This window comes from Cherax quadricarinatus, chromosome 44 (assembly GCF_038502225.1).
Source record: "Cherax quadricarinatus isolate ZL_2023a chromosome 44, ASM3850222v1, whole genome shotgun sequence".
Taxonomy (NCBI): Eukaryota; Metazoa; Arthropoda; class Malacostraca; order Decapoda; family Parastacidae; genus Cherax; species Cherax quadricarinatus.
The window spans coordinates 16,957,028-16,971,542 of record NC_091335.1 but is presented as its reverse complement, the minus strand read 5'-3'; the positions used below and the strand labels follow the sequence as shown (position 1 = coordinate 16,971,542).

General features: G+C 42.3%; 1 protein-coding gene across 5 annotated transcripts in view; it reads right to left on the bottom strand.

The window, feature by feature from the left end:
• LOC128697434 (uncharacterized) overlaps window positions 1–14,515 on the bottom strand; it is a 70,489-nt gene that overhangs the window by 43,560 nt on the left and 12,414 nt on the right. For 4 of the 5 annotated variants that reach the window (XR_011393151.1, XR_011393152.1, XM_053789093.2 and 1 more), the window contains exons 2-5: window positions 13,521–13,637; window positions 10,017–10,157; window positions 9,073–9,194; window positions 1,638–1,770 (exon numbers count right to left, since the gene is read on the bottom strand). Coding sequence is in view for 3 of the 5 variants with exons in the window: in XM_053789093.2 (XP_053645068.1) it covers window positions 1,638–1,770; window positions 9,073–9,194; window positions 10,017–10,157; window positions 13,521–13,629 (505 nt within the window). In the remaining 2 variants the exon portion in view is untranslated. The remainder of the gene's footprint in view (window positions 1–1,637; window positions 1,771–9,072; window positions 9,195–10,016; window positions 10,158–13,520; window positions 13,638–14,515) is intronic. The other variant, XM_070094143.1, reaches the window with a different exon arrangement.

The following is a 14,515-nucleotide window of genomic DNA, read 5'->3' as shown; positions in this document are numbered from 1 at the left end:
AAGTTTGTTAGTTCTTGGAATGTTGCAAAAAATCTGCCGTTTACTCCCACATAACTCACAAAGTATTTGGAATATTTCCAAAAATGAATAACTGTTAATTAGAGAAATCATTATTCTACAATTTCTGTGATTATTATATTTAATTAAGTAATAAAAGCAGACTAGGTACCGTAAAGTAAATAACTTACTTCCGAGATATCGGCCTGGAGCGCCGGCAGGCCCACCGTCTCAAAAAACAAAAATAAAAAAAAATCGCGAAAATCGCGTTTGTTTGGGTGTATTTCTTAGTAAACTGATGTTCTAGTGCAGTTAACCTCTTCAAAACACCGTTTTCTCTTACTCAGAGACCAAAGAATACGACATGAGAGTAGTAACTCATTTATATCGAAATATTCCCGATTGTCTCTCGCCATATTATGGCTTATTTTATTCAGTCTAGACTATATAACATGTTTGTATGTTATTTATAGTGTTTATTATATCATATTAGATCAATTCTGATAGATAAATAAGCCCTAGAGTTGATATATAAGCTGATATAAGCGTAATAATGAAGTGATTTCTCCTGGCACTCTCTGGAGCGGGAACACTGCCGAGTGATCCCATATGGTGCCTGGTTGTCTCTAAGTCTACGGATAAGCTCCGCCTACTGTTTTATGATGCCAAATAGTCAGTTATTATATTAGAAAAAATAATGCAAGAAAAAGAGATAAAAAACAAGGAAAAAATCCAAAAAATATATGGGCTGTGAGCAGACTCGCTACCCACATCACCGTCACCATACCTGATATAAATGGCTATAATTTCTTGTAGAAACGTCATAGAACATTCATTCTGGTACCATTGTATTGCCAAAGAGTTAAGCTATTTTTCGGCATGAATAACTCAATTTCCATAATTTTTCGATTTTTTTTTTTGACCGCGCGGAAAATTGCGATACAGCCCCCTTAGTTTCCCTCTGACTACTTCCCATCTCTTTTAATTAACTGCCTCACCTAATCATTTTTCTCCTACTTACTGTTATTTCTTTCTGACTATTTTAACGCATGCACCTACTTCATTCTCCCTCTCGACCCGGTCTACATCTCCCTTACTCTCTCGCTATTTTCCTGACTGCTCCTCCCTCATCCCCCCCCCCACTCTATCTTCCCACTTGTACCTCACTGATTCTTCCATTATCCTCCTGCCAGAACTGGCATCATTTTCCTCTCCCTATCTCATGCCAGCACTTCCCTCATTCTTCCTCCCTATCGTCTTACCAACAACTCCTCCATTCTCTCTCTCTATCTTCCTACCAACCCCTCCCCCATCCTCTCTCCCTTATCTTCCTACCAACACCTCCCCCATTCTCTTTATCTTCTTACCAATATCTTCCCCATTCTCTCTCCCTATCATCCTACCAATACCTCTCTCCCTATCTTCTTACCAATACCTTTCTCCCTATCATCCTACCAGCACCTCCCTCCTCCTCTTCCCTTACCTTTCAACCAGTGTCTCAAGACACTGGTGACATGTCTATCTCTTAAGTCTTGTCTCGTGCTTAGTAGGAGGAGGACTGAGCCTCCATAAATTGTGCAGGATGACTCACACAGCCTAACTGTTTCAGTAAATTAATAAAGATGTTGGCTGGTACTCACAGTGCTGGCCAGTGTTGAGGCCACAGATCCTGGGGTGAGAGCCGGTGGTACCTTGGATCTCCAGGTACTGGTCATTACATGCACCTTCTGCATCTGGCTCACTCAGCTCAGCTTTCTTCATTTCCAACCGTAGCTGCCATGACGAACAGAGACAAGTTCTTTAATTATGCATTTATAAATTATTATTATTATTATTATTATTATTATTATTATTATTATTATTATTATTATTATTATTTATTTTTTTTATTATGTAACACACCGAGGTAGGGTAGCACCAGAAAGAAGAAACACTTTCATCATCACTCACTCCATTGGTCCCCTGCTCTTCCTCATATACATCAATGATCTTCCAAACGTATCCCAACACCTGAAACCCATTCTCTTTGCTGACGACACGACTTATGTCATCTCTCACCCTAATCTTGCCACCCTCAACACCATTGTTAACGAGGAGCTGATCAAAATATCGACTTGGATGACAGCCAATAAACTTACGCTTAACACTGACAAAACCTACTATATTATGTTTGGTAGCAGAGCAGGAGATGCACAAATTAAACCATACCCCCGGCCATAGAGTCTCAAAACTCCAGCCCGTCGCGTTAGCCACTAGACCAGCTAGCCACAATAAGATTCATCCAACTAGGTATATTTCTACACCATAGGAAAGTTAGCACAGGCACCTCTGTGACCACAAATGCAAGTTTTTACAGACGAATCTCCAGCTAGCGTGGCCGTGACGAACTCTAGCTCAAGTCCCTTCACTGCCGTCAACATGACTTAAGAAATCGTAATGACACGATTGCAAATAAACCATACCCCCGGCCGGGATTGAACCCGCGGTCATAGAGTCTCAAAACTCCAGCCCGTCGCGTTAGCCACTAGACCAGCTAGCCACAATAAAATTCATCCAACTAGGTATATTTCTACACCATAGGAAAGTTAGCACAGGCACCTCTGTGACCACAAATGCAAGTTTTTACAGACGAATCTCCAGCTAGCGTGGCCGTGACGAACTCTAGCTCAAGTCCCTTCACTGCCGTCAACATGATTTAAGAAATCGTAATGACACGATTGCAAATAAACCATACCCCCGGCCGGGATTGAACCCGCGGTCATAGAGTCTCAAAACTCCAGCCCGTCGCGTTAGCCACTAGACCAGCTAGCCACAATAAGATTCATCCAACTAGGTATATTTCTACACCATAGGAAAGTTAGCACAGGCACCTCTGTGACCACAAATGCAAGTTTTTACAGACGAATCTCCAGCTAGCGTGGCCGTGACGAACTCTAGCTCAAGTCCCTTCACTGCCGTCAACATGACTTAAGAAATCGTAATGACACGATTGCAAATAAACCATACCCCCGGCCCGGCGACGGGCTGGAGTTTTGAGACTCTATGACCGCGGGTTCAATCCCGGCCGGGGGTATGGTTTATTTGCAATCGTGTCATTACGATTTCTTAAGTCATGTTGACGGCAGTGAAGGGACTTGAGCTAGAGTTCGTCACGGCCACGCTAGCTGGAGATTCGTCTGTAAAAACTTGCATTTGTGGTCACAGAGGTGCCTGTGCTAACTTTCCTATGGTGTAGAAATATACCTAGTTGGATGAATCTTATTGTGGCTAGCTGGTCTAGTGGCTAACGCGACGGGCTGGAGTTTTGAGACTCTATGACCGCGGGTTCAATCCCGGCCGGGGGTATGGTTTATTTGCAATCGTGTCATTACGATTTCTTAAGTCATGTTGACGGCAGTGAAGGGACTTGAGCTAGAGTTCGTCACGGCCACGCTAGCTGGAGATTCGTCTGTAAAAACTAGCATTTGTGGTCACAGAGATGCCTGTGCTAACTTTCCTATGGTGTAGAAATATACCTAGTTGGATGAATCTTATTGTGGCTAGCTGGTCTAGTGGCTAACGCGACGGGCTGGAGTTTTGAGACTCTATGACCGCGGGTTCAATCCCGGCCGGGGGTATGGTTTATTTGCAATCGTGTCATTACGATTTCTTAAGTCATGCACAAATTAACATTAAGATCGACAACACTCTAATTACCAGACATAATGAGGGCAAATTCCCAGGCCTATAACTTGACAACAACCTGAATTTCAGCACCCATATCCAACACATAACCAAAAAAGTATCCAAAACGGTTGGGATCCTCTCCAAGATACGATACTACGTGCCGCAAAATGCCCTTCTCACACTATACCACTCACTTATTTATCCATACCTCACCTATGCTATTTGTGCTTGGGGATCAACTGCAGCAACACACCTAAAGCCAGTAATAGCCCAACAAAAAGCTGCAGTAAGAATAATCACTAAATCCCATCCCTGGCAACACCCCCCCCCCACTCTTCATAGATCTAAACTTACTCCCTGTTCAGTACATCCACACTTACTACTGTGCAATCTACATCTACAGGACCTTAAACTCCAATATCAACCTTGACCTAAAACGCTTTCTTGATAGTTGTGACAGAACCCACAGGCATAACACCAGACACAAACATCTCTACGACATTCCCAGTGTCCGACTAAACCTTTACAAAAATTCAATGTATGTCAAAGGCCCTAAAATCTGGAACACCCTACCTGAGAACTCTAGAACTGCAGACACATTCATCACCTTCAAAACTACCATTAGAAAACATCTTATCTCCCTGATACACCCCGTCAACTAACTACACGAATACCACCTGGTGGTTCACACTTACACTCACTCACCCATTTGACCATAAACAGAAATATTAATCTCAATCTTAAAATAATGAATCCTGTGATACTCCAATACTGAAACTATGTACTGTGCCAAAACAAAAGCATTCACATTGCTAAACTCACAATCTAGTATTTAGTCACTTAGCCATAATACCAACTTACCTCATAATTTGTAATATTTTAAAATTAAGAATTAAACTAAGTCTGCCCGAAATGCCTAGCCATGCTAGGTGTTCTAGTGGTACACTCTGTAATCATTATTTTACTACATGTAAACCACACAATAACCAAATTCTGTAAACTCAGCATTGTAATCCTTATAGAGAATAAACTTTGAATTGAATTGAATTGAATTGTTATTAATAATATTATTATTATTTCTTTCAACAAACTGGCCGCATCCCACCGAGGCAGGGTGGCCCAAAAACATGACACTCTATCCAGGCTGGAATATTGCTGCACACTAACAGCACCTTTCAAGGCAGGTGAAATTGCTGACCTAGAAAATGTACAGAGAACCTTCACGGCGCGCATAACGGAGATAAAACACCTCAGTTCTGGGAACACTTGAAGTTCCTCAACTTGTACTCTCTAGAATGCAGGCAGGAGAGATACATGATTATATACACCTGGAAAATCCTAGAGGGACTAGTACCAAACTTGCACACGAAAATCACTCCCTATGAAAGAAAAAACTCGGCAGACGATGCAACATTCCCCCAGTGAAAAGCAGGGGTGTCACTAGCACGATAAGAGACAACACAGCAAGTGTCAGGGGCCAAAGACTGTTCAGCTGCCTCCCAGCATACATAGGGGGTTTAACCAATAGACCCCTGGCTGTCTTCAAGAATGCTGGACAGGCACCTAAAGTCAGTACCTGACCAGCCAGGCTGTGGTTCGTATGTTGGGTTGCGTGCAGCCAACAGCAACAGCCTTGTTGATTAGGCCCTGATCCACCATGAGGCCTGGTCACAAACCGGGCTGTGGGGGCGTTGACTCTCGAAACCCTCTCCAGGTATACTCCAGGTATAGCATACATTGAATACATACATACATGCAGAATCGACTCGGAACAGGATCCTGCAGGAGAAAGCACGATTAAGGGACATGCCGGCATACAGGAAGGTGTATCTCGACTGCGACAGAAACAAGAAGAAAGGCAGAAACTGAGAGAGATGGTACAAAGGCGAAAGGAGGAAAGAGAGGGGATGGAGAAGACAGACAGGAGATCCCAGACCCAGAAAGAAGATCAAATACAGCCTCCCTCACAACTTCCTATAGAAGCCTCCCAACCAGGTCAACCCCAGCGCAACCAAACACTCTAAACCAAAACACCCATGCCACATCCAATGCCCCCACCCACTGCATTACAAACTCCACCCCCACAGCAACCACCCATAGTTCAACTGCCTCCCAGCACACATAAGGGGGATTACCAACAGACCCCTGGCAGTCTTCAAACTGGCACTGGACAAGCACCTAAAGTCAGTTCCGGATCAGCCGGGCTGTGGCTCGTACGTTGGTTTGCGTGCAGCCAGCAGCAACAGCCTGGTTGATCAGGCTCTGATCCACCAGGAGGCCTGGTCTCAGACCGGGCCGCGGGGGCGTTGACCCCCGGAACTCTCTCCAGGTAAACTCCAGGTCTCCAGTTCCTTATCAGGTCTCCCACTTCCGCAACCCCAATATACCTCCCAGACCACAGTCTTAGAAAAGAAGTTGAAGGTGTGGTATACAAATGCAGATGGAATAACAAATAAGTATGAGGAGTGGCATGAAAGAATCAAGGAGACATCCCCAGACATAACAACACTCACAGAAACAAAACTCACCAGAATAATAACAGATTCAATCATTTCATCCGGATATCAAATCCTCAGGAAAGACAGAGGGAGGAGAGGGGGAGGAGGAGTTGCACTGCTCGTTAAAAACCGGTGGGGGCTGAGAAAATGGAAGGAATGGATGGCACGGGCGAAAGGGACTACTTAGTAGGAACAATCCAGTCTGAGGGACATAAGGTGATAATTGCAGTAATGTACAACCCACCACAGAACTGCAGGAGGCCAAGAGAAGAATACGATGAGAGCAACAGAGCAATGGTCGACACACTAGCCGAGGTAGCCAGGAGAGCACACATGGGAGGAGCAAAGTTACTAGTTATGGGTGATTTCAATCACAAGGAGATTGACTGGAAAAACCTGGAGCCCCATGGGGGTCCCAAAACATGGAGAGCCAAGATGATGGATGTGGTACTGGAAAACCTCATGCATCAACATGTTAGAGACACTACCAGAGAGAGAGGAGAGGATGAACCAGCAAGACTGGACCTTATATTCACCTTGAGTAGTTCAGACATCGAGGATATCATGTACGAAAGGCCCCTGGGAGCTAGTGATCATGTGGTTCTGTGCTTCGACTACATAGTTGAGCTCCAAGTGGAGAGAGTAGCAGGAATAGGTTGGGAAAACCAAACTACAAAAGGGAGAACTACTCAGGCATGAGGAACTTCCTTCAAGACATTCAGTGGGAGAGGGAACTGACAGGAAAACCAGTACAAGAAATGATGGACTATGTGGCAACAAAATGCAAGGAGGCAGAGGAGAGGTTTGTTCCCAAGTGAAACAGAAATAATGGGAAGAACAGAACGGGTCCTTGGTTCACCCAAAGGTGTAGGGAGGCAAAAACTAGGTGTACTAGAGAATGGAAAAGGTACAGAAGACAGAGAACTCAGGAAAATAAAGAGATTAGCCGAAGAGCCAGAAACGAATATGCACAGATAAGAAGGGAGGCTCAGCGACAATATGAAAATGACATAGCATCGAAAGTCAAGACTGACCCGAAGCTGTTGTACAGCCACATCAGGAGAAAAACAACAGTCAAGGACTAGGTAATCAGACTGAGGAAGGGGGATGGGGAGTTCACAAGAAACGACCGAGAGGTATGTCAGGAGCTCAACACGAGATTTAAAGAAGTGTTTACAGTGGAAACCAGTAGAACTCCAGGTAATCAAAACAGGGGGGTACACCAGCAAGTGCTGGATGAGGTACATATAACCAAGGAGGAGGTGAAGAAGCTGCTATGAGAACTTGACACCTCAAAGGTGGTGGGACCAGACAACATCTCTCCGTGGGTCCTTAAAGAGGGAGCAAAGATACTGTGTGTGCCATTAACAAAGATCTTCAACACATCATTTGAAACTATCAACTCCCTGAGGTATGGAAGATGGCAAATGTAGTCCCAATTTTTAAAAAGGGGGACAGACAAGAGGCACTAAACTACAGACCTGTATCACTAACGTGTATAGTATGCAAGGTCATGGAGAAGATCATCAGGAGGAGAGTGGTGGAGCACCTGGAAAGAAACAAGTGTATAATTGACAACCAGCACGGTTTCAGGGAAGGAAAATCCTGTGTCACAAACCTACTAGAGTTTTATGACAAGGTGACAGAAGTAAGACAAGAGAGAGAGGGGTGGATCGACTGCATTTTTTTGGACTGCAAGAAGGCCTTCGACACAGTTCCTCACAAGAGATTACTGCAAAAGCTAGAGGATCAGGCACACATAACAGGAAAGGCACTGTAATGGATCAGAGTCATGGTACGTGTCGAGGTGTTAGAGTGGGCACCTGTGACAAGCGGGATTCCACAGGGGTCAGTCCTAGGACCTGTGCTGTTCTTGGTATATGTGAATGACATAACAGAAGGGATAGACTCAGAAGTGTCCTTGTTTGCAGATGATGTGAAGTTAATGAGAAGAATCAAATCGGATGAGGATCAGGCAGGACTACAAAGAGACCTGGACAGGCTACAAGCCTGGTCCAGCAACTGGCTGCTTGAGTTTAACCCTGCCAAATGCAAAGTCATGAAGATTGGGGAAGGGCAAAGAAGACTGCAGACACAATATAGTTTAGATGGCCAAAGACTGCAAACCTCACTCAAGGAAAAACATCTGGGGGTGAGTATAACACCGAGCATATCTCCTGAGGCGCACATCAATCAGATAACTGCTGCAGCATACGGGCGCCTGGCAAACCTACAGATAGCGTTCCGATACCTCAGTAAGGATTCGTTCAAGACTCTGTATACCATTTACGTCAGGCCCATACTGGAGTATGCAGCACCAGTTTGGAATCCACACCTAGTCAAGCACGTCAAGAAATTAGAGAAAGTGCAAAGGTTTGCAACAAGACTAGTCCCAGAGCTACGGGGATTGTCCTACGAAGAAAGGTTGAGGGAAATCGGCCTGACGACACTGGAGGACAGGAGGGTCAGGGGAGACATGATAACGACATATAAAATACTGCACGGAATAGACAAGGTGGACAAAGACGGGATGTTCCAGAGAAGGGATCCAGAAACAAGAGGTCACAATTGAAAGTTGAAGACTCAGATGAATCAAAGGGATTTTAGGAAGTATTTCTTCATTCATAGAGTTGTCAGACCGTGGAATAGCCTAGAAAGTGACGTAGTGGAGGCGGGAACCATACATAGTTTTAAGGTGAGGTATGATAAAGCTCATGGGGCAGGGAGAGAGAGGACCTAGTAGCAATCAGCGAAGAGGCGGGGCCAGGAGCTATGAATCGACCCCTGCAACCACAAATAGGTGAGTACAAATAGGTGAGTACACACGTACATACATACAGTACATGCAACTAATAACAACAGAGTTATCAATAAATGCAAAACAAGTCATGTACTGTAATACAACACTCACCTGGCAGACATTATTGCTTTTGCTGATGGAGAGGGAGCAGCTTCCTACGTTAGTGGCTGTGGTGCTGCTACTGGTAAAATATGACGTTCTGGCCGAGGAGGTTCCACCACATGTCTTCTCAACTGTGTGTGTGTGTAGAAGGGATTGGAATCCATTTAGGCACTGTATTCAGGTCTGATCATTTATGGGGCTGAAACTGTTGTCTTTTATTTGGATCTATTCAATAATGATATAAAACTATATAGTACATATAAGCAATCAATTAGTTATTGCCTTATTAGGCTTAAGATATACTTAAGTTTACCCTGAATGCTCTACATACTAAAGGGCTTTCTGCATGTACACCTAAATGTCACCCATCTCTGTATAAACACTGTACCATACTGAAGTAATATTTAATCCTTAGACCCTTACAAAATATACTGAACTGGAAGTAATAAGGTTGGAGGAAAGGGGTAAGGGAGGTTTTGAGTGCTGGGGACTTGGACGTCCAACAAGCTTATGTGAGAGTATCAGAAAGGAGTAAGTAGAGGCAAGTGGTTTTCAGGGAAGCTGGGGAAACCAATTAACTGGACTTGAGTCCTGGAGGTAGAAAGTACAGTGCCTGCACTCTGAAGGAGGAGGAGAGGATGTTGATGTTCAGAGGGTCGTCAGAGTTATGATGCTAGAAATCTTCTGGTAAGACAGTGATTGAATGAATGAATGAAAGCTTCTTCTTTATTGGGTCACCCACCTTGGTGGAATAAGGTTTGATCCAAAGGAGGATTGAATCAATTCCTTGGATCAAGGGTGAGCATAGAGGGGAGAGGCTTAGGCATAAGTTGGTAAACCTTAAGTATGGTGAGGGAGGATAGAGAGGGGTTGGTTTTGAGAAAGAAAATAGCAGAAACAGATGAAAGGTGCTGGAGGGAGGAAGAGAGAAGGAAGCAGTGGGTAATACTCACAGACACAACAATCACCAATGCCAAAGGTAAACAAGCAGTTGCCCTTGACAGTGCCACCCATTTTCCTGCAGGAGAAGTATGGGAGGCATGAACCAGTCTGCCCCAGCACCTCACAGGAACTAGCAGTCACCGTCACCAGAACTTTAGGGAAGACATACAAGCTTAACCAGTACATATTAGAGGATGGGCACAGTAGTGTGTGAACATTTGGGGAAATTGTTAGTTTGTTTGTCAGAGAAAACTTGACACTGTACTGCAATCACTTGCAATCTTGTTGCTTGGTTTTACTCTACTCTTTAATGTATTCCAGTCCGAATTTATTTCTGTCTAGTAGTTTAAAATAAGGACTATTTTTGAACCATTATGAAATTATAAAAACATTTGAGTTTTTTTGGAGGTATGAGGAACACAACCCTATTTTTCCCATATAATCTTCAGTTCATAAGTCACAGAAATCATTGGCAGCACAGATTTTAAGAACTTAACCCACTCAAATTATTGTCAGGTGTACAATATTTACAACCTATCTACAAAATAGGTAGCTATTTCTCCTGTAATTTGTTATTTTGGAAGATATTAGCAAAAAACAAAATCTTTATTTTGCCTCAATTGCCATGAGTTCACCCAAAGGTGCAAGGAGGCAAAAACCAAGTGTGCTAGGGAATGGAAGAAGTATAGAAGGCAAAGGACTCAGGAGAATAAGGAGAGCAGTCGTAGAGCCAGAAATGAATATGCACAGATAAGAAGGAAGGCCCAACGACAATATGAAAATGACATAGCAGCGAAAGCCAAATCTGACCCGAAGCTGTTATACAGCCACATCAGGAGGAAAACAACAGTCAAGGACCAAGTAATCAGTCTAAGGAAGGAAGGAGGAGAGACAACAAGAAATGACTGTGAAGTATGTGAGGAACTCAACATGAGATTCAAAGAAGTGTTCACAGAGGAGACAGAAGGGGCTCCAGAAAAACGGAGAGGTGGGGTACACCACCAAGTGCTGGACACAGTACACACAACCGAGGAAGAAGTGAAGGGGCTCCTGAGTGAGCTAGATACCTCAAAGGCAATGGGGCCGGATAACATCTCTCCATGGATCCTGAGAGAGGGAGCGGAGGTGCTATGTGTACCCCTAACAACAATATTCAATACATCTATCGAAACAGGGAGATTGCCTGAGGCATGAAAGACAGCAAATGTAGTCCTATTCTTTAAAGGAGACAGACATGAAGCACTAAACTACAGACCAGTGTCATTGACATGTATAGTATGCAAAATCAGAAGAGTGGTGGAACACCTAGAAAGGAATGATCTCATCAACAGCAGCCAACATGGTTTCAGGGACGGGAAATCCTGTGTCACAAACCTACTGGAGTTCTATGACAGGGTGACAGCAGTAAGACAAGAGAGAGAGGGGTGGGTGGATTGCATTTTCTTGAACTGCAAGAAGGCGTTTGACACAGTTCCACACAAGAGATTAGTGCAAAAACTGGAGGACCAGGCAGGGATAACAGGGAAGGCACTACAATGGATCAGGGAATACTTGTCAGGAAGACAGCGGCGAGTCATGGTACGTGGCGAGGTGTCAGAGTAGGCACCTGTGACCAGCGGGGTCCCACAGGGGTCAATCCTAGGATCAGTGCTGTTTCTGGTATTTGTGAACGACATGACGGAAGGAATAGACTCCGAAGTGTCCCTGTTTGCAGATGACGTGAAGTTGATGAGAAGAATTCATTCGATAGAAGACCAGGCAGAACTACAAAGGGATCTGGACAGGCTGCAGACCTGGTCCAGCAATTGGCTCCTGGAGTTCAACCCCACCAAGTGCAAAGTCATGAAGATTGGGGAAGGGCAAAGAAGACCGCGGATGGAGTACAGTCTAGGGGGCCAGAGACTACAAACCTCACTCAAGGAAAAAGATCTTGGGGTGAGTATAACACAAGTGACATCTCCTGAGGTGCACATCAACCAAATAACTGCTGCAGCATATGGGCGCCTAGCAAACCTCAGAACAGCATTTCGACATCTTGGTAAGGAATGGTTCAGGACCCTGTACACCGTGTACGTTAGGCCCATATTGGAGTATGCGGCACCAGTTTGGAACCCACACCTAGCCAAGCACGTAAAGAAACTAGAGAAAGTGCAAAGGTTTGCAACAAGACTAGTCTCAGAGCTAACGGGTATGTCCTACGAGGAGAGGTTAAGGGAAATCAACCTGACGACACTGGAGGACAGGAGAAATAGGGGGGACATGATAACGACATACAAAATACTGAGATGAATTGACAAGGTGGACAAAGACAGAATGTTCCAGAGATGGGACACAGCAACAAGGGGACACAGTTGGAAGTTGAAGACACAGATGAATCACATGGATGTTATTCAAATTCAAAGTTTATTCTCTATAAAGATTACAATGTTGAATTTACAGAATTTGGTAGTTGTGTGGTTTACATGTAGTTAAATAATGATTACAGAGTGTACCACTAGAACGCCTAGCATGGCTAGGCATTTCGGGCAGACTTAGTTTAATTTTTTATTTTAAAATATTACAAATTATGAGGTAAGTTGGTATTATGGCTAAGTGACTAAATACTAGTTTGTGAGTTTGGCAATGTGAATGCTTTTGTTTTGGCACAGTACATAGTTTCAGTATTGCTAGGAAGTATTCCTTCAGCCACAGAGTAGTCAGGAAGTTGAATAGTTTGGGAAGCGATGTAGTGGAGGCAGGATCCATACATAACTTTAAGCAGAGGTATGATAAAGCTCACGGTTCAGGGAGTGACCCAGTAGCGACCAGTGAAGAGGAGGGGCCGGGAACTAGGACTCGACCCCTGCAACCTCAACTAGGTGAGTACGACTAGGTGAGTACACACACAGACACACAGACAGACACACAGACGCACACACACACACACACACACACACACACACACACACACACACACACACACACACACACACACACTCACACACACACATATATATATATAATATATATATATATATATATATATATATATATATATATATATATATATATATATATATATATATATATATATATATATATATATATACATATATATATATATATATATATATATATATATATATATATATATATATATATATATATATATATATATATATATATATATATATATATATATATATATATATATATATATATATATATATATATATATATATATATATATATATATATATATATATATATATATATATATATATATATATATATAGGATGGGGTCCACCTCTGGTGTAAATTGTGGGACCCACTGCCTCGGAGAAGTGGATAAAAAGGCTTCAAGGAAGAATATTTGGATTTCTTCCTGAAGCTGTTTGAATATTCCACTTACCCTACCACCCCATCTTTTCGTAATTTTTTTTTAACAATAGGAATATTTTATTATATATATATATATATATATATATATATATATATATATATATATATATATATAAAGGCATCCAAGACTTACGTTTTGGATCGCGGTATGTGGAATTATATGGTGATTGTGAAGAGACAGTGTGGAGCAGACACATCACCACCAGGATCACCACTATCACTGCTACCATCACCCTCACCATTGTTGTTCCTGTTATTAACATGGATAATTAACATCCATTCTTGTTAGATAAAAAGACATTTTGTACAAAGCAAACTATTACTATAACTAACATTTTAATTTACCTACAAAACAGACTACAATAAATTTATTACTCAATATCAATTTTTTTTTTATCAGTCATTAATGGCCGACATCTGATAGCTAATGTTGAGTTTACATCCTTCTTATAATTCTGCCATTCTTTTATATTTTACAAAACAAACACTCTAACCTAGGTAATTTACACTATGTATGATAACTACACTTATGTGTACCTGTGCCTAAATAAACTTTCTGTCCATTTTTTTATTTAAGTTAGGTTAGACTGAGTTACGTTAGGTAAACTAGGTTTGGATGAGGTATTTTAGCTAAACCTGGAGTATACCTGGAGAGGGTTCCGGGGGACAACGCCCCCGTGGCCCGGTCTGTGACCAAGTTAGGTTTTTTATTTTTTTCTGGTTAAGTTGGTTATACATGGTAAGTTTTTTTTTTTTTTTTTTTTTTTTTTTTTTTGCTTGGGTTAATTTTGGTTTAAAGAATGGTCATTTTACATAATTAATTATCAATACAAACTATATTGAAAAATGGTTATCTGTAATTTATGTAAAACACAACAATCTGTATTGCAAAAGTTATTTAATAGTATTTGACATTTTAAATTAAAAAAATGCCCGAAATTCCCAGGACTTCAGCTGAATATTACACCCATCCAATATATTCTGTACGGTAGTGAATTTCACCTTACATTACTGTAAGTTTATTTAGGTACAGAAACATGTAAGTACAATTATCATACGAAGTATAAATTACCAGATAACCTCAAAGAAGTCATAGTGACTTATTTGTCACTTGTTCCACAACACTGT